General features: G+C 44.0%; 1 protein-coding gene across 1 annotated transcript in view; it reads left to right on the forward strand.

The window, feature by feature from the left end:
- The window catches only part of LOC144826151 (uncharacterized), a 212,233-nt gene extending 193,279 nt beyond the window's left edge, over positions 1–18,954 (forward strand). The window contains exons 17-19 of the mRNA XM_078684544.1: positions 9,820–9,977; positions 13,518–13,616; positions 17,075–18,954. Of these exons, the coding sequence (XP_078540670.1) occupies positions 9,820–9,977; positions 13,518–13,616; positions 17,075–17,107 (290 nt within the window). The 3' untranslated portion in view covers positions 17,108–18,954. The remainder of the gene's footprint in view (positions 1–9,819; positions 9,978–13,517; positions 13,617–17,074) is intronic.
- The last annotated feature ends 225 nt before the right edge of the window (positions 18,955–19,179 follow it).

The raw sequence follows: 19,179 nt of genomic DNA on the forward strand, positions 1-19,179 counted from the left end.
ACCTTCTGACTTGGCGTTTTTCCTAGGATCGATTATGTTTTCCTTGCATGACTTTTCTTACTCATTGGTGTGAGGCTTCTATATGACAGGTATGGGGAAAAATAACTTTTCTGAGGATGGGGGCATAGGAAGCATCTTTACAACCAAATTTCAGAATAATCTCAAGTAAAATATATCATATGGTCAGAATATAGCATTTCAGATGCTTTGCCTACCATCAAAACAATCACCAGCTTGCACTCTACTCCATATCACGCAAGGAATTGCTCAGTTGTCTTCAAATCTCAAGATACCGCCTCCCTGGCCGTGCTATCAACAAAGCTTCGTTCTTATGGTAGAGTCCATAAAAAGTATCCTTTTTGCCACATTTCGCAGCACATCTATAAAAAAATAATCGTTTTCAGTTTTCTGAGTTAGGGTCATGTTGGAGAGGAGGAGCATGTCAGGATATTGACTTTAACGCTTTTCTGCTGGTAATTGCTCGATATCTGCCAGTGCTTCATGTGAATAAAAGTACATGGGAGCGCTCTGCATCCTCTCGCTGCCAGGAACACATTCTCCCATTGATTTGTGCAACATTAAGAAGACAGAAACTCCAAACGTTACCACAGCAATACAATTCACTGTAGAAACTGTATTTATATGAATAATGAATATGAACTGAATTGCCAGCTCTCGGGTTGTTTTCATGATTTCCTCTGTTAGAATGTTTCACCACTAGTAAACACCCTTAGTACAGCCAGTGCATTTTCTGTCTGAAGGTAGAAATGAATTATGACTACCTATAGAAGAATTGAAATTTGTAAATTCTAATTACCCCAAGAAAGGAACCCACGAGCCCTGTTGACAGCAAACTAACAAGTAAGGTTTAGGACTGTAAGAGACAGAAGTGTAGTAACTAACAGAAGAGGACACTGGCAGAGGTGCAGGCCAAGGACGGCGAAGTACAGGAGCTGACCATACAGTGTAGGAAACAGTGGCAAACAATTCCTGGAACATGCATCTGTAGGGTTGTGCAGTGAAGACCTTGCAATTGGAATGATATGCGAGCCCCCTCAAGATCTATAGTATCTAGAGACCATCACTGCCTTTTTTCACACTCTTGGGTCTACCCTGATCACACCAAAGAATAACTCTGTGGTATCTGTGCTTTAGTGACAATTACTCATCGTGGTGGGTTGAGAATCAAGAAAACAGTTTGAGTGAAAACAAAGAGAGAAACTGGTACACCCTGAAGCCTAAGTGAGTTCATGATTTACTAAGAACAGGCAGAAGCAGGCAGTTTCTCTTTGCCAAGGATACAGTAAATAATAGATTAGCGCGGAGATAGGGAGACACAAGCTCAGATAAAATTTCAGGAGAAACTAATGGGAATGTCTGCAGGTATAAACTGACAGAGCCGACCATGCACTCAAAACTTAATAGTAGCTACAAAAAATTGGCAGCTTATGAACTCTCACCGTTGCTAACTATAAAGAACGCACAGTATTAGAGGCCAGGATGATTGGCGTGATTTTTAGCTACAAAAATACACCAATAAGCAGAGCAAGTATGCAGCCACAAAACAGAGCTAGACAGAGCACAAGTGCCAATACAAGGGTTTGTGATGAGTTCAGGCCAAGGAGAAGGAAGTGTGTACAGAGGTGAACGGCAGCTTGCGGCACATGAGAGCCACCACTGCTTAGCTACAGGTGTGCTAAATCCATCACCTGCCTGAGAATCTTGGGTACATGGCCAATAGTGGCTCAGGATTGTTTTTAAAATATATCTATTCAAACATATTGGCAAGTGTAGGTTTAGTACCAGGGTTAAACCATGGTTATTAATTGCCAATAAGCCCTAAATATCACACTGTGAAGACTCATGTAATGAATCCTTTCTAGGGAATTGGTAATATGCTCTCGAGTTCAGATATTCTGTTCACTGCCACTAATATAATACTGATACGTCTACATGTTTTGTTTGACCAACATGCCAAATGTGCCTTTTGATCTTGTATTATCCCACCTTCAACTGAGAGTACCTATGTTTGCTATGTTACTGGAGTCAGGACACCACCCATCACTACACCAGTCAAGAATGCACGCATTCTAGAAACCTAAGGCAAGTGGACAGGTGTCAGCACATCAGTCAAGTTTCCCCCTTAAGTCGGCGAGCAGACTAAAAAGAAGTAGTATTACCAGGCAAAAATAAACTGCTTTTTTTCCTCATAGATCAGGTACAGGATCCTTTAAGAAGGTCATAAATATCATACCTGACAACCTGTGGAATACCAAGCCCTTTTTCCACAGTAACATTCCATGCAAAGAAAGAACAGCTCTTAAAGAAACATAGGACATAACACATATTCCTTCTTCTAGAAAAACAAGAACTAATGCAGTCTACAGAAAACAAGAAACATGTGAATACACATGAACAAAGGGAAAATAAATACAAAAAGAACTTAATACTATCCACACACAGTCATATGAATAAAATACCTTTTAAACACAATAAACAGTGGATTGAACATAGATAGATCCTCACACCTCCTTTAAGCAGTCACAACTTCTCTTAATTCTTTCGCTTCTGCACTCCTCCTTCTTGTCAACACCTGTCTCACCCATCCACTCCACACAACCCTTCCATTTGCACAATGCCAGCCTTCTGGTTCTCCATTCCTCACCTTTATACAAAATGCCAGTATTCTAAAGAACATGTTTAATCCCCTTGCATCCGAAAATGTGACTTCCAAGCTTGACTGGAACAAAATCACCCACACAGAATGTATCCCTAGGACTTCCCATCCCATAACTCAATCTATCTTTGTAAGCATCCTGCAAATAGATCACTCTCTGACACTTATGTCAGAACAAATGGACCCATTCCCCACCTTCCCGTCCATGATGGACATGCACCAGTGGCTGGAATTCTTCAACACAGCAGTACAAAAGATGGGTATGTAACTCCTAAACATCTTTCTCAATTCATCGTTCCACTTCAAACCTCCTTTCAAAGATAATTGCAAACACTCATTCAATACCATGTTGGACCTTTTGACTTGACCGTTTTTGTCATGGATGGTAAAAGCCTTTCCTATGATGGATTACTCTGTGACTTAGAAGCTCCGACATGGTCCCTGGCACAAATTGAGGACCATTATTTGTCAAAAATTACTAAAGATGGAACATACACTACTTTGAACCCTGACATTATAAGTGACAACCTACAGAATACCCAACAGAAGAACAGCTCTTAAAGAGACATAAGATACAATACAGACCAGGGGCCACATTACCCAATAGGCACATTTTCACTGTTTGCTCCGGACGCATCTTTGAAAAGGTGGACCTGGGGCAAACAATGAAATGATCCCTATTACCTAGAATGCGCTGTCCCCAGGGCAGCCGTGAACTCATGCTGCCCTGGAGGCAGTGCATTCAGGTGAAAAACGAAAAGGCTGCTTTGCAGCTGCTCCGTTTTCACAGTGCAGGCGGCAACCCGCCTGCACTTTTAAAGGGTATTAGAGATCCCCTTGCAGGTGGGTGCAGTCAGTGAATGCACCCACCTACAAGGGGATGTCTGGGGTTCCACAGCTCCAGTCTCCCCCCCCCCCTCCAGAGGGCTGTTCTCAGGGTATCACTGACAGAGTGCTACCTTTTAGGTAGCCCGCTCTCAGTGCACCTCCGGACAGCTTCTTTGCTTCTGCACCAGCGTCTGTAAAACTGCCTAGGATTCAGAAGCAAAGGGATTCCCTCATTTGCATGGGGCATGCCCCCATGCAAATGAGGGGGCGCCCCTCAAAATAGCACTAGTGCATTATGTGCACCAGCGCTATCGTTAATACAGAAGGGCCGCACAAGTATCTGTACCCCTTCTGTAATATCAAAGTGCCCCTGGCCGTGCAAAGTAGGTGCAAACACTGGTTGCGCCCCCAGGGCTCTCTCTGTAATACAGCCCCTGGTATGATACTGACATGACCCTTCCCCAGTCTGGCTGGTGATGCCTGTTGAAAGAGACACATAACACAAGACCATTGATAGGTCTGGTAGCCAAAGTGCTCGCCAGGGTCCAACTGTCAACTGTCCACCTTCTCTGCTCCCCAAATCTCACTCTCTTGTGGTGTTCCCCAGGGTTCTGCCTTGTCCCCCCTTTTGTTTAATTTTTATATGCAGCCCCTCCTCGCCTCTCTTCACCATTCCTCTGTTACCATCTCTAATTACGCAGATTATCTGCAACTCATTTTCCCCATCGACCCCTCACCTCTCTCTTGCTCCAACTTTCAATCAACTATGCTTACCATCTATGAGTGGATGAACTTCAATCAGCTGAAGCTCAACCCCAGCAAGACAGAGTTGGTCTTGGTCGGTGGGCCTTCGCACCCATGGACTCCCAACTTCTGTCCCCCTGCCCTTGGCCCTCCTCCCAACCCAGTGAACTCTGTGAAGAGCCTAGGAGTCATCATCTCCAGCGACTTGTCGATGCGGCCACATATCAATGCTGTTACCTCGGCCTGCTTTTATCATCTTCGCAGAATCGGGAAGATTCGAAGGTTCTTATCATCAGAGGCTCTCACCCTTGTTATCATGGCCCTGGTTACCTCACGTATAGACTATGCCAACTGTCTATACGTGGGGATTCCCGCATACCACCTCCACCGACTTCAATTGGTGCAAAACCAGGCAGCCAGATTGGTCTTCCAACAGCCTAAATACCAACATGCCACGCCGATGCTGAAAAAACTTCACTGGCTGCCGGTTGCGCAACGCTGCATTTTTAAAATGGGTTGTACTGTTTTCAAATCTTTATCTGCTTTTTCCCCTGTCTTTATTTCTCTCAGCCTACACCCTCACGTCCCTTCCCGATACCTTAGATCCTCTGCCCACAACCTCTTGATCATTCCCAGGTTTAAACGTAAGAAACACGGTGGTGCCTGTTTTTCTTTCCTCGCCCCATTCACTTGGAACTCTTTTCCTCTCTCAATCCGGCTCACACCTGACTACACCATTTTCCGCAAACTCTTGAAAACTCATCTGTTCCATCTGGCCTATGACTAGCTGCTTCCATTCCCCTGTGTCTTCTTCCACTTGTCCTGAGCGCCAAGAAACCAATTGGTGAATGAGCGCGGTACCAAATCCCTTTAACATAACATAACATAACAGGGTCACTGAAATTATGTGCCGGGGGCAAATTATGCTTCGTAAAGCAGCACATTTTGTGAAGGTATTACTTCATTATTTTGTCATTTTTACACTTGTTAACACTGTCTAGGTATTGGTAGCATCTTATTGGTACCAGTTTAACACCCAAATACAGCCAGCAATAAGCAACAGAAAGGGGACCAGTCAGACTTTTTAATTATTTTTACAGAGTTTATATAGCGCAAACTTGACCCAAAGGTATTGGGTATCAGAGAGCTTTACACAAGCACCAGTTGCATTACATGGGGACACATTTCTTTTTGTTAGGCACAGGAAGATTAAATGATTTGCCCAGAATCACAGATTGTTGCGCATCCTTGCCGAGACTCGAACCGGTTCCCCAGATTTGAGGTCAACCGCCCTAGCCATTAGGCCAACACCTCTCCCTCTTTGCAAAGGGCCTTCCACTGTGCTTCAACACGTTGCTACGTTTTTAGTAACTTTTGAACCGTTTGATCTAGAAACATGTTAATTGTTAGAATGTGCAGATTTTGCAGCAAGTGATAGATTATGTGGCAAATGCAGCAAATCTATAACTATCTATAATTATGTTAAAAACACTGCAGCCATACAATCGCATAATTTCAGTGGCCCGGTTTATCGGGCAAATCAGGATTAGAAGTAATGCAGTAAATCCTTTTGGTAACCAGAGTTGTGGTTAATCCTTGCGCCTGAATAGTTCGCCCTAGGGACTCCAGCTGCTCAAACAGCCGAAAACACCAGATGAAAATGCAGCAATAAATGAGTTGAAACCAGGAGAATGGATGTGGTAGATTCAATACCCATCTCCCCCCCTAGGTTTGGCCCCATTTCATAATGAACCCTCAGTCCCCGATGCATAATAATTTATGGAGTAAAAACTATTAATATGGAGTTGTTTTGAAGAAGGTACTTAGAATAAGAGTTTCCCATTAAATCCATATATATGTTTTTGAAGGTAGCTTTTACAAACTATCAGACATTTCCTGGAAGCAGGCAGCAGTAAAGGGTTCGGCACTGGCAAGCAATTTTTCTAATTTTGAGATGAGCACAACAGTGGTTTAATGACTAATACCTGCCGACCGAGCAGCATTCTAATAGCTGAAATAGTGTGAAATGCCAAACTGGTAGGTGTGTGAGGGTTCGTCATTCTGTTGGTACTGTCATTGTCAGCGCCAGAAAGGGCAATAGGCGGTGCAAGCTGCACTGGGCCATGACAAGTGCTCTGGCACTTATATTTTTTTACAAATTAAGCACTGAGAATTAAGCTTCTGGACAGTCCTTGAACAATGGGTACTGTCTGTACCAATCTGGGGTGTCCGATCACCACCAATGGGTACTGTCTGTACTAATCTGGGGTGTCCGATCACCAGGGCCGGACTGTCCGTAGCGGGCATCGGGCTTTTTCCCGGTGGGGGCTGGTTTTGGTATAAGGGGCCGGTTTTGCAGCAGTTCTGCAATATCGGCCCCTTGTACCAAAAGCAGCAGCAGTGTTTCCCACCCACCCCACCCTCCCCTCCCACCACAGCAGGTCTGACTTATTTGCCAGGGCCAGTTTGACTTCCCAGTCTGGCCCTGTCGAACACCCTATGAGGAGTGAAGGACTCAAGATCAGAAGTGTACGCGAGAGCTTCACCGTGGTCCATCAATGCTTTAAATGGTACACAGTATGAGTGTGAGTGTGATTAGCACACGGCCTATGCAAAGATATTGTTAAAGAAAATATTTGGTGAAATTCTTTGGGCTAAGTGCCTTTGTACGAAATGGCTATAGGAAGCAACGGAATTGCAATGACATTGAGAGAATTCCTTCAGAAAGAATAGGAAAAAACAAATGTCCTTGCTTACCACTGGGGGAATAATAATACACCATCTAAAATCGATGTGTATTATTCGTCGAATATTTCTTCTGTTGTTGGTGTTTAGTCTACCTTTGTGCAAGTGTTCTAAGGACGTTCATCTGCTGTCCTCATTGTTTGTGTGAAGGTCACACTCTACTAAAATGGACTTAATCTTAAAGTTACAAGCACTGTAAGAGGCTTTTCGACCGACATGGAAGGATTAAAATCCGACCGCCATATTATGATGATGGCAGTTGGAGTTTAAACTGGAGGGGGATTCGGACGTGGTTCTGTTGGGCTCCAGGAGCCTGTCAGACAGTCGAAAGTGCTCATAGTCCCTTAAGGATGGTGTTTCTGCCGTCGGGATTATGATGTTGGTTTCCGACAGCCAATCCATGTTGGCCTTTCCGACATGGATTTTCTGTCGGAATCTGACTTTGGGGGCCCCTAGCAGAGCCCCCTTACCTCCCTTATCCTCCACATTTGGTGCCCCCTGTGACATTCCTGCACCGTGAGGCACACGAGGTGCAGGGATGTTTACAAACTTCAGTTTTTCAATTGGAGCTTGTGCTGTATGTGGTTTCGGCCCACAGCACAAGCTCCCATTGAAAAATCAATGGGGTTGTTGGAACCGCTGACCAACTAACATCGTAATTAGGCCCATTGGGGCACATGCAAAAAGGTAGGCTTTTACGATTCCTCAATTGCGATTATTAAGGAATCGCAACTAAGGAATCGCAAAAGCCTATGCATGTAGAAATCGCTAAAAAAAATAGCTACTTCTAAACATTCCTTAATTGCAACTCGCAAATTGCGAGTCGCAATTAAGGAATGTCTTCCCATTCATTCCTATGGGCCCAGAGGCACATAGAAATTAAATGGGAATTGCATTCGCGATTTGCGAGTACCCAATAGGTACTCGCAAATTGCGAATGCAATTTCAAGGGTGCAAGGTTCCAAAAGGATACCCTGTTGCACCCCTGAGATCTGCATATGAGTACATGTTGCACACACACATGCCCTAAGGGCATGTGTGTGTGTAAAATAGAACTTTGAAAAATGCACTTTAGTGCATTTTTCAAAGTTTTTGCAAATTACCATCAAGTTTGAATTGATGGTAATTTGCGACTCCTAGTAGCGAAATCACATTTTTTTTACTTTAATGCATTGCATTTAAGGAATATCAATTTGCAATTCCTTAACTGCAATCGCAATTTAAGTAATCGCAATTTAGAGATTACTTAAATTGCGATTTTTGCATTTGGCATCCCAAATACAAAAATACCGGTTGCAAAGGGGCAGATTCTGAGAATCTGCCCGTTTGCGAATGTTTTTTCTTTTGATGCATGGGGCCCATTGTGTTTAGAAAGCAAATATTGATGTTATTTTAGCTAATACTGAAAGTTACAACAAAATACTGTGCAAATGATGAAGGACAGATGTACTAAGCTAGTTTGCCGTCGCAAGTGCAACAGTTTACTTAATCAGAACCTTTATGACTGCAAGCAAGCTTTTTGGTATATACCAAACTCAAATAGCTATTATGTAACTCATTATCAAATTGAAATTTGGGTTTGCAAGCACATACACGATTGCTATTTGGAAAGGACTTGTTTATAGTGGCCCTCCCAAATAGTTATTTGCAGTGGGATGTTTTAATAATCCAGCCACAAAAGATTGATATATTACCAAGTGCAAAAAGTTAGTGTTAATCCATTCAGACAAGGAAAGGAGTCCCTAAGGGATCTCTTCCCCTTTGTGAATGTTGAAACAAACAATTTTTAGAGTAGGCAGTATTCCATGAACCTCTGCTTATTCCTAAAAATGTTTGTTGAACTTTTCATTTGACAAAAAAAATGCTTTATTTAAAAGCAATCACAGACATGGTGGTGGTCTGGTAATTCCAGCAGGCCACTATCCCTGTGATAGCAGCGAATCGTAATGGTTAGCAATTTAAAACATACCTCATTATTATGAATGAGGTTGGTTGAATTGTCGCCCACTCTGATTTGGTATTTTGTGAACTGACCTACTAGCATATGATCAGTCAGCATAATACCATAGGATTCACGAAAAGTTGGTGTGCCAATTGAGACCCCTTTTAGCAAATCCTATTTTAGTACACCTTACCTGAAGTCCTTGAGTATTTTTTCCCTTTTTGTCACTTCCTAGTAGATCTTGGTACAGGATTACAATTGCATAGTTTTTTCTCTTTTACGTGTGGTTAGCTGGCTGGTTATATGCACAACTGTGAAACCTATGGAATCTGTACCCTATTTTGTCATTAATCATCAGTATCTATAAGGACTCATGAAAAATAAATGGACCCTGCTGCCCCTCCTACCGGAGTGTGCCCTGGAGGTGCAGTGCTCATTATGCAGGGTGCTATTGATGGACAAGAGGCTGGGTCCTGCAGCGCAGAGACCAAACGTATTTTGGAGGTGAAATGATAATAGGCAGGGCCGGACTGGCCGTAGCGGGCACCAGGCAATCCTCCGGTGCGCCTTACGGGTAGGGGCCGGTTTTGGACCCCTGGGGGCCGATTTTGTTACAGGGCCTTTTTGCAGCATAGCTGCAAAATTGGACCTGTATAAAATCGGGCGAAAACCGGCCCTGGCAAAGAGCTCGGCGGCACCCCCAACCGCCCCCCCCTACCCCTCGGGGGGCGGGGGGGGCGGCCGAGCACTTTGCTAGGGCCGGTTTTGGTTCCCAGTCCGGCCCTGTTAATAGGTAGCGACACAGACGCAACACGGAGACAAATGAGTTGCCCAGTCCTCTGTATGTTCCTTCTGATGATACCCATTTTAATATCGATTTCAGGTTCTGGTACCACGACCACTCCTACAACTACCATCCCTACCCCCAAAACAACCACCACCATCACCCAGGCAACTGAAAGCAATTTCCCTGGATTTGCCGTGGCCATCATCGTCATGTGTAGCCTCGCCATCCTGTCAATCCCACTTCTCGTCCTACTGGTAAGTAACAGAGCCACTTCTGCGAGTCTTGTGCTCATGTGCGGTAGGCCCAATGTCAGTTCATAACGTTTTCCCAGAACATTCACTTAGAGCCAAGTATTTGATGAGCCCCCTTATGTCTAGGGGCAGGGAAAGCATTTGATGAATTTGGTGCAGCTTCCACCAACCCCCTCCAAAGCTCTCAATTTAAAAAATATAGAATAAATCACAAGTATTTGACTGACTTGCATCCCCAGGCCAAGACAAATATAAGCAGTTCGAAAGAATGAGTTGACATTTGTCTACACAGCAAAGTCTTTCCCTGAATAAAACAGAAAAATAACATTAGAGTCAAATGCATAAAATTAATCAAGCAAACAAGGTGCAGTTTGTATTTCTTCATTTATTATTTGCAAATCCCTGTTAATCCTCCTTCTGGTCATATCTCCTACGAGCACTCCTCCAGAATATAGAAATCATGTCAAAAATGTTTCAGAAAGAACTAAACAATGATACCAGCAAAAACTATAAATGTCATTCCAGTGCTATCAGGGCTTCATGTATAGTCGTTTCCACTTGCACGGATTTGTCGCGCGTGTATGCCCGTCCCATTGTGAGTATCATAGCGCACAACAATCCTTATAGTCCTTAGCCAGTTCAGGACTTCCCACATGATTCTGCCACTTTGTGTCCCTTTGCTTGCATTCATGTCCTTGGACATACGTTCCCTAGAATTCCTGTCCCAGTGCATTGCTGTCCTTGCGATCCTGATCTGCATAAGAAGTACCTTGTAGCCCTGTCCTTTCATATACCTTATATTCCTGTCCGATTTAGGGGCTTTTCTTATAGTCTTGTTCCATTTTAATTGTGGTCGTTCCCCGGGATATGCATTTCTTCGTGCTCCTGTCCTAGGGTATTGATTGCTAGTGTTTCTGGCCTGGCACGTGCCTTTTGTTAGTGTTGTTGCTATGTACGATTTTCGTTAAAGTCATGACCTTGTCCCCAACTTTCCTAGTAGTGCTGTGCGTGTGATGGCGTTTATAGTGCAGAGCCTTCCTTGTATTCCTGTGCTAGTGATTGCTTTCCTAGTGATGGTCCTATTGCAGACCTTTGCCTGCTGTTCTGTTACAGGCTTTTCCTTCCAGATCGAGGCATGTGCAGGTTCGTCCTTGAAGTCATGTCCTAGTGCCGGGCTTTCATTGTGTTCGTGCCCAAGTGGGGGCCTTTCCTCTAGTCCCGGCCAAGTCTCGGGCTTTCCTTGAAGCCTAGACCAGTTAAGGGTTTTCCTTGAAATCATGTACTATAGGGCATAGATGTCCTTGTAGTTCTGGCTAGTACCGGGCTTACTTAGTATCCCTAGCCCAGTGCAGGGCTTTCCTAGGATTCCTATCCCAGTGCAGGGCTTTCCTAGGATTCCTACCCCAGTGCAGGGGTTTCCTATGATTCCAACTTAGTGCAGGAATTTCATAGTATTTCTACCCTAGAGTAGGACTTTCCTAGTACTCCTATCCCAGTGCAGGGCTTGCCTAGTACTCTTATCCCAGTGCAGGTCTGTGCTTGGACCCCTACCCCAGTGCAGAGCTTTCTAGGATGTCTATCCCAGTGCAGGGCTTACCTAGTACTCCTATCCCAGTGCAGGGCTTCCCTCGTATTCCCATCCCTCCAGTTCTGGCTTAGGGTACACTTTCCTAGTATTCCTGTCCCAGTAAACAGCTTTTCCTCTGCTCGGAGTTCTTGAACAGTGCAGGGCTTTCCTAGTATTCCTGTCCAGTTCAGGTTTTTCCTTGTAGCTGTGGGCCCAGTGTGGGGTTATTGTCCCAGCGTCTTGCTTTCCTCTTGGTTCGGGCCAGCCGTGGCCCGTTCAAGTAAGAGCAGTGGGGCTGGGTTGGGGGTGTAGACCATGAGGGAAAAATAAATAAAAAATGAGTTCCCCTTGTCTCATCTGTAGAAGTCCCCCCCTCTCCTGGCCCCACGCTCTTACCTGCATGGGCCATGGCTGGTTCGGGCCCAATGCATGGGTTTCCTGCTAGTTCGTAACTTATGCAGGTCTTTCCTTGTAATCCTATCTCGGGTGTATCTTTCCTTAGCTTATGACTTTTCTAGCGTTTCTGTCCCAGTCCAAAGTTTTTGTACCCCCATATTATTGTTTGTCTTGTCTTGTAGCTCTGTCACAATGTTGGGCTTTCCATTTACTCCAGCCCAGGACAAGGCTTTTCGTGCAGTCCTTCCTCAGAACAGTCATTTCTTGTAGTCCTGGCTCAGTGCAAGTGGTCCAGAATCAGTTCAGTATTTCACTTTAAGTCCTGGCCAAGTGCAGACTTTTTATCATAGTCTAGGCCCATGTGGGGCTCTCCTTCCAGGCTAGCTAGACCTCGTGCGGGGCTTTCCTAAGCAATCTGGCAGGGCTTTACATGCACCTCTGGTCCATTGTGAACTTTCCTTGAAGTCATGGCCAGGGCAGTGCTTTCTTTGTTCTTCTGTCCCAGTCCACGACGTTCCTTGCTGTCCTGACCCAATGAAGGGGTTTCCTTGGAGTCCTGTCAAACGATGCATTACGGCAGCGGAGGGGACCCCAGCGAGTGTTAACACAACGCCAACCTCCTGACCAATGTGTGACAATGGAGGAGGTGTCCCCTACACCTAGCCATGGAGCCCGTAGTCTAGTATGACTGGGGTTTTACAGATTCAGAAGAGGGACCAGTAGGATAATAAAAACGTACCTGTTTATATGTTTACAACAATAGACTGTTGCATATCACATTACTCTGACGAAGACCTCAGACCTGTATAGGCTCTTTGAATGGTCAAAACATGTTGGTAATTAGGACTTCTAGGTCTAGTGATCCATTGCAAATCGCTATAAGACCCCCTACTTGTTTTAAGTATCCTTTTTAATATATCAGTGGTACTAGCTGAATAAATGATTGTCTTGAGTACACCACTAGATATATTTAATATCTAAAACTGTCCCCCGAAAAAACAGGATCACAAACATTTGTCCTGAATTCAGATTAATGAGAATTCCCAGGGATAGACTTACTTCCCTTGGTTGAGTCCGCCTGGGTAGTAGTATCCTCACCCGGGTGTGAGAGGTCATCAAATGATGAAGTATGCATCGATAAGTTGAAGGTGGGACGCCTTCTCTAAAATCTTTTGATGCCCTGCTATTAGAATAAGTAAAAAAAAAAAAAATTGGTGAGATTTGATGAGAGTACCCTCAAGCACTTTTTTGTGTGTTATATTTCCTGGAGGATATACTTGAGGATTTAACCTCCCACTAACTCTCTCTTTAGGGATTTATTTAGAATGCAGATTCCCTTGAAGTGATGGCCCAGGGCAGTGCTTCTCTTCGCATCCTGTCCTAATGAGGGGCTTTACTAATAGTCTACACCTAAACACTTAGATGCTGCATAAGTCTACATTTCTAGCCCGGTTGGACAGTAGTACCACTTACAACATATACATTGATAAAGGGCGCCCAGGCTGGTGTGACTGTCCCCAGTATGTGGAAGGAACGTTCATGAGATTAATGTAAATCCTTTGATGTTTCTCTTTTCCCAGGCCAAGAAAACGGATGTCTGTAGAAAACTGGCCAAAGCCTGCGCCCTGAAACCTCCCTACGATCACCTTGAATCTGGAGTAAAGATCACAAACTGGCAAGTAAGTAAAACTATCACCCCTCGACCACTGTTGACATACCAGTTTTCTAAGCCAATGCTACCATGGATTTTGAGAGATTAAGGAACACCTAAATAGGAACAGACCATTGGCAGGGGGGCATTGGGGTTGGTGGAGCAGAAAACCTTAATAATCTGTAGATGACTCCGGAGAGCCAAGTGAAAGGGAATGTGCCTCTGAACTATTCATTGTCTTAATTTTGGAGGTTAGGAGAAATGTTGTAAGAAATGCTATTGTGGAATGACCCCCCACGCGTCTTGGTGCTGTGAGAAGGAAGAAGAGAGCGGAGTAGTAGAGTGGTTACTGTGGAATAAAGGTAGTAGAATGTCTTTTTTACTGATGATATGGTGGATCTGTCCGTGCACCCGAGAGTATAATTTCATTGTACTCTAGGAAGTCAATACAATATGGAAATAAGCCTCATGGATTCCTTTGTCCAGGATAGAAAGGATATAGATCAGTAATATCAACTTAACCCTGTTTAAAATTTGCATGATTTCTTTTGCAGGAATGATGTGAAATTCCCAAAAATTATGCGACATGCATCCACAGATTACACCGGCGTAAACAAAAATTTGAATCAATTAGTCTTGGAAAGTTCCATTTTAATGAAGTTATCAGAGCCCTCCTTAGGGAAGGGATATGGATTTGAGATGATGGAGCAAAATTAATATTATTTTGAAAGTGGATCTGGATTTGAAGTATGGATTTGTGTATGTTATGAATGTAAACTGAGCAGTATCTGGGGGAAAATTACACATATTCTGCTATAAGGGAAAGGTGCCAAGACCAATCACAACATGCAGGATACCCAAAGTGGGCCTGCTCAGCAGTCCAGCCCTTCAGACAAGTAGTACTACATGGTCATTAAACGTGTTTTGGGGGAGCTAAAAACTTATGGTTGTGCAGTTATTCCATGGCTGTCTGGAATCTCAGTACCTCCTCCGTTATATACACAGACGCTCAATCATTCAGACACTGGGAATGCACCATCAGTCATCTCGGTCATTACTACTAGACTCTCCATGAAGAGACAGACTGCAAGCCGTGCTTAATTTGTGCCGGTGGGGAGTACTGGCACTCCTTTTTGGAGACCGAGATTTCTTTTTCACCATCTGACTTTGAACCAGAGCAAGAGTAACAGAGGAAGAAACTGGAAAAGATGAAGAAAGCGAAAGACCAGAAAACAGTGACGAAGAAGAAAGCAGGGGTAAAATTACTATTCAGACGTAGGAAAACTGAAAGAAAGTGTGAGGGATGAAGAAAGGGGCTTGAGGAGAAATCAAGACTAGGCAGATTTAGTCAGAAGGAACCCCCAGCATTCAGCAGAGCAGGGGGCTGGCTCCCAAGAAAACCCTTTTTAAGTTCACGCTTGAGCCAGCGCCTTTGCTGCTGCTTTGGGGAGACATTTAGCAGCTGGGTTTTAAAAGTGCTACCCACAGGCTTTTGCTGGCCACCAGCTTGCTGTTACGCGCACAAGAGCATACGACATGCACAGCTGCCATCTGGCTTTCTGTAATGGCTCATTAAGCCTTACAGCGTACGCGTGAATCCCCTCACCTACCCGCCCTTCTCCCACTTCCTCCTCATCAGCTTCATATTCCTTTCACTTTCGTGTGGCGGTGTCACTTTCAGGGCCGCACGACCATTGCTCCTTTATCTTTGAAGCTCGCGCCAGGATGGCTTTAGGAATTTGCACAATTAATCATAACAAAAATAGAAGGTTATATAAAGCTGCGTTTTACCGCAGAACCTATTTTAAGACTTCTGTGCTCCCTTTTACACTACAGCTCCAACTGTGATCTTGGTGCAAACGGGTCACTTCCTTAACTAGTGCCAAACTGTCCTCTCTGCCCATCACTGCACGCGATCCCTCGTGCACAGCCTGAGCAATTTGCAGTCGTAGTCAGCACTAATGAACAGATACTAGCTACAAAGGCCGCGTGTCTAGCTTTGCAGCCTGTTTCAGTTTCTAACTTCAGGCACCCATGATTGTATTATAGCAAGAGTGTGGGCAGTGCTAAGGACCAAACAACAAGACTGTTTTTTTAAAGTCCTATGATGTCGCCAGCCTGCTGTCACCCCGTCAGTTGGCGTGTCACAGATTTCCCTGTCGTAATAGAGCCCCAGAGGTACTCCGCATCCCGATTGTTGGCGCTCTAAAAGACGCGTGGATCTGCCTTGCTTCGACGACCATCTCCTCTCAAGTGCGTCGCAGGACCAGAAAAAATCGTGTTTGCTCCATAGTCTGGCACTGTCGTATCACATTCGACACTAGTGTTAACTCAGATTAGGAGCTGTTGTCGCATACAAAACTGTGTTTAATTACTTTTTGGAATTGTTAGCCAGATCATGATAAACGCATTTTTTATGTGGATTGTACTTTTTCTGCAGTGTGGGTTACTTTTGAGAGGGGGATGCCAAATGGGTATGGAACTGTTGTCACCTTTTCAACCCGAGGTGAAACATTCTTTTCTACCAAATATCCAATACAACTTATCTCAACCAAATAAAGTTAGGATATTTGTTTGAATGTCTAAAAAATATCCGGAGGGTCTGAGTATTTTGAAATTATAGCAAAGTTTGTACAGTGTTAAGCAACAAAATTCATCCGCTGCTGAATAGCCTATGGTGAGTCGATTATTCTACACTGCTGTGACATAAGAACGTTTGGAAGTCATAGTTCAGCATACCACTAGGGTCCAGTACCTCTTTTTTGTTTAACCTCTCACACTGCACCGTAAAGTCCTGTAAATGTAAATCTCTATATACACTGAATTTGTCAGTATGTACCTATGACCTTCTGTATTCTCCAAGAAAAGGTAAAAGGTATCCTACTATCATGTAAAATGGTTATCCCTTGAAGTATTGCTTGACCGACCATATTCCTCAACATAATGTAAACGTTTGTCCTCGTGTAAAGTATTCTGTAATACTGTCGTGGCAAACTTTGCACCAATAGAAATAGCCAAAATAATTTGAAACAATATTCGAGATTACTCCTGAGCTCTCCTGGAAGGTGGGACTGTAGTGCTCAAGGTTGAGGAATAGAGGACCACAGGGTTTTAACATCTCATGTAAGGATAGGCAGCAGCAATGACCTGGAAGGGGTCTTTGCCGTCCATACGGACTAAAACCATGTGCATTGTTGACACCTAAATATAGTGATCTGGCGGGATCGACAGTCGATTTTTCAATAACGGCATGCATAAAAGTCCTGCATAACTAAATACTTATAAGGTCCCAAAAGCGAGACCTATTGGCTATGCCAATGCTTTTTTTTAACAAAGTAATCACTGCATCGGAGACATGGAGTGGTAACAGCTTGTCTGCATTTAATAGGTTAGATGCCTCAGAACATCAAATATTGTGGGCGTCTGAGGGTCAGCAAACAGCATTTGATGAGAAGATTAATCTTTGATTTTTTTTTTCTTCCGCAGAGTCACCAGGGGTCGTATGAACTTTCTCACTAACGCAGACCGACAGAGCAGGAATACAAGATGCCAGATAGCAGAAGCGACAGCATATCCTACAGATCAACAAATGAGAACATGGTTACCAATATAAATTTGGAATGATGCGCATGTTAGCTACCTTTATGTCTCATGTACCCTGTTACCTGCTGCATTCTGAAGCAGGCTGTGGTCAAGGTAGGGACCAGCTACCATGAAACACTCTCCTCACAGCAAGTCTTACTGTAGAAGGAGTCCCAGTGACATCTGTGCGAGAGCCACTGCCTTAACCTCATTTCCTGCAATGCAACAGGATCACCTCCTGGGATGAGGTGAAAACGCACTGCCACCACATAGGTTAAATGTATTATGGTTGGATGCGGTCACCACACAAGCTAGAAGCATACTGGATGATCAACGCCATTCTACGCACTCTTACACAAATATTTGATATGATGCAAACAAGCCTTAGTGCTTTGAAGGAGCTACAAGAAGACACTCAAGATACCTTTAGTAATGCTGTGGGGTTGGGAATTGTGTTGAGGTGACCAGACCTATACATGATTTGCCGATATCCTAAGGAGACTTGGTTGTTCGTTTACATGTTCTAACTGATTTGTTAACCCGTTGGCCGCTGGGCAAATTCTCCCGCTGTGCTGGGGGGTGGGGGGGTGCGCCAGCGCCCCGGTGCTCGTGACGAGCTCAGCTTGTAATGAGCCACTGTGGCCATGTTCTCATGACGAGCTGAGCTCATCACGGCCACACCCGTTCCTTCAGAACGTTCAGCACAGCAGGGGAATAAGCCCCGCGTGCGAGCGTTCGGACCGTTATGACGAGCTCAGCTCGTCATGAGCACACGAGCACCGTGGCTCATGACGAGCTGAGCTCGTCATGAGCGTCCAACGGGTTAAATTGCTGGGTCTGTGGATTTTTTTCTGTGGCTCACATGGTTGCTGGTGCTTCTAATATTGCAATAAATGACAGAAGGAGCTGAAATGACCTCCTATTGTCTGCCTGCAGAAACACCCAAAATTGTATTTTAATTTTTAAATGTATTTATTCGATGAGCATCTATTTCAGAAATTCTGGACAGAGTTTACTTCTAAGCGTACATAGGAACTTAGCTGTGGATGGCAAAAAAAAAGCTAGTGATTTGGATTGATGGGGCGAGTGCGACAATTTCAGCGTGTAACATCAAACTAAGATTCGCTTTTGGAGTCCAAGCTTATGGGAGTACGCATAGGCTATGTAGCAAGGGATTGGGCATCTGAGAAATGTGACGCACTTCCTGTTGAGTGTGCAATGCCAAAAACCTCTATATTGCCGCTTTGGGCTGGGCCAATGACACAAGAAGTGAGGCCCAGCTTTCTGGGCTGGCAAAGGTAGCTCCAGTGAATCAGAGCACTAACACCCCACCTCTTTCTTAGGACTTTTTATTTGAAAGGCAGTACAGCAGGCACAGGAGACGCCCCCTGCCAGATTTAAAGTGTGGAAGAGCAGGGCCTAGAGTAAGTGCAGTTTACTCTTGAAACCAGGTGAGATCTTAACCGGGTGATTGTACAGAATATGCCAGGGTTACTTATTTATTCAAGTATAATAATGTAAGTTATTTTTTTATATTAAGGAAAGGTGGAGCCAAAGCTGCAATTCCAACTGTCTTATTTTCTGTATATTCAGTCTATGTGTTTACGAGCACTTCTACAATTGCCTCAAAAAGTCCATTGTTTTATCTCCAATAATGTTTTAAAATGGTCTTATGAAGAATGTTAACCCGGACATCAAAAGTAATATATGTGTTGTTTGAGGTAACAATGAGTGGAAGCCCCAGTGACCAAAAAATATTTTTTCTAAATAAATGGGAAAAAGAAAAGAGTTTAATTTCTTGTGTTTTATTCACTAACAGGGTGGTTTGAGTCCAAAAAGCACTGGAAAACTAATAGAGCTGATGAATAAATGAACTTTTCTTAATACTTCCATCCTTGCAGTCAATTCATCACTCACCCTTGTGCACATGCACCAATCCATCCACCTAGTGACTCATTCTTACAAGCACTCATACACAATACCAAGCTCAGACGCACCAATTAATGAAG

The sequence above is a fragment of the Lissotriton helveticus genome, chromosome 3_2, assembly GCF_964261635.1.
Source record: "Lissotriton helveticus chromosome 3_2, aLisHel1.1, whole genome shotgun sequence".
Taxonomy (NCBI): Eukaryota; Metazoa; Chordata; class Amphibia; order Caudata; family Salamandridae; genus Lissotriton; species Lissotriton helveticus.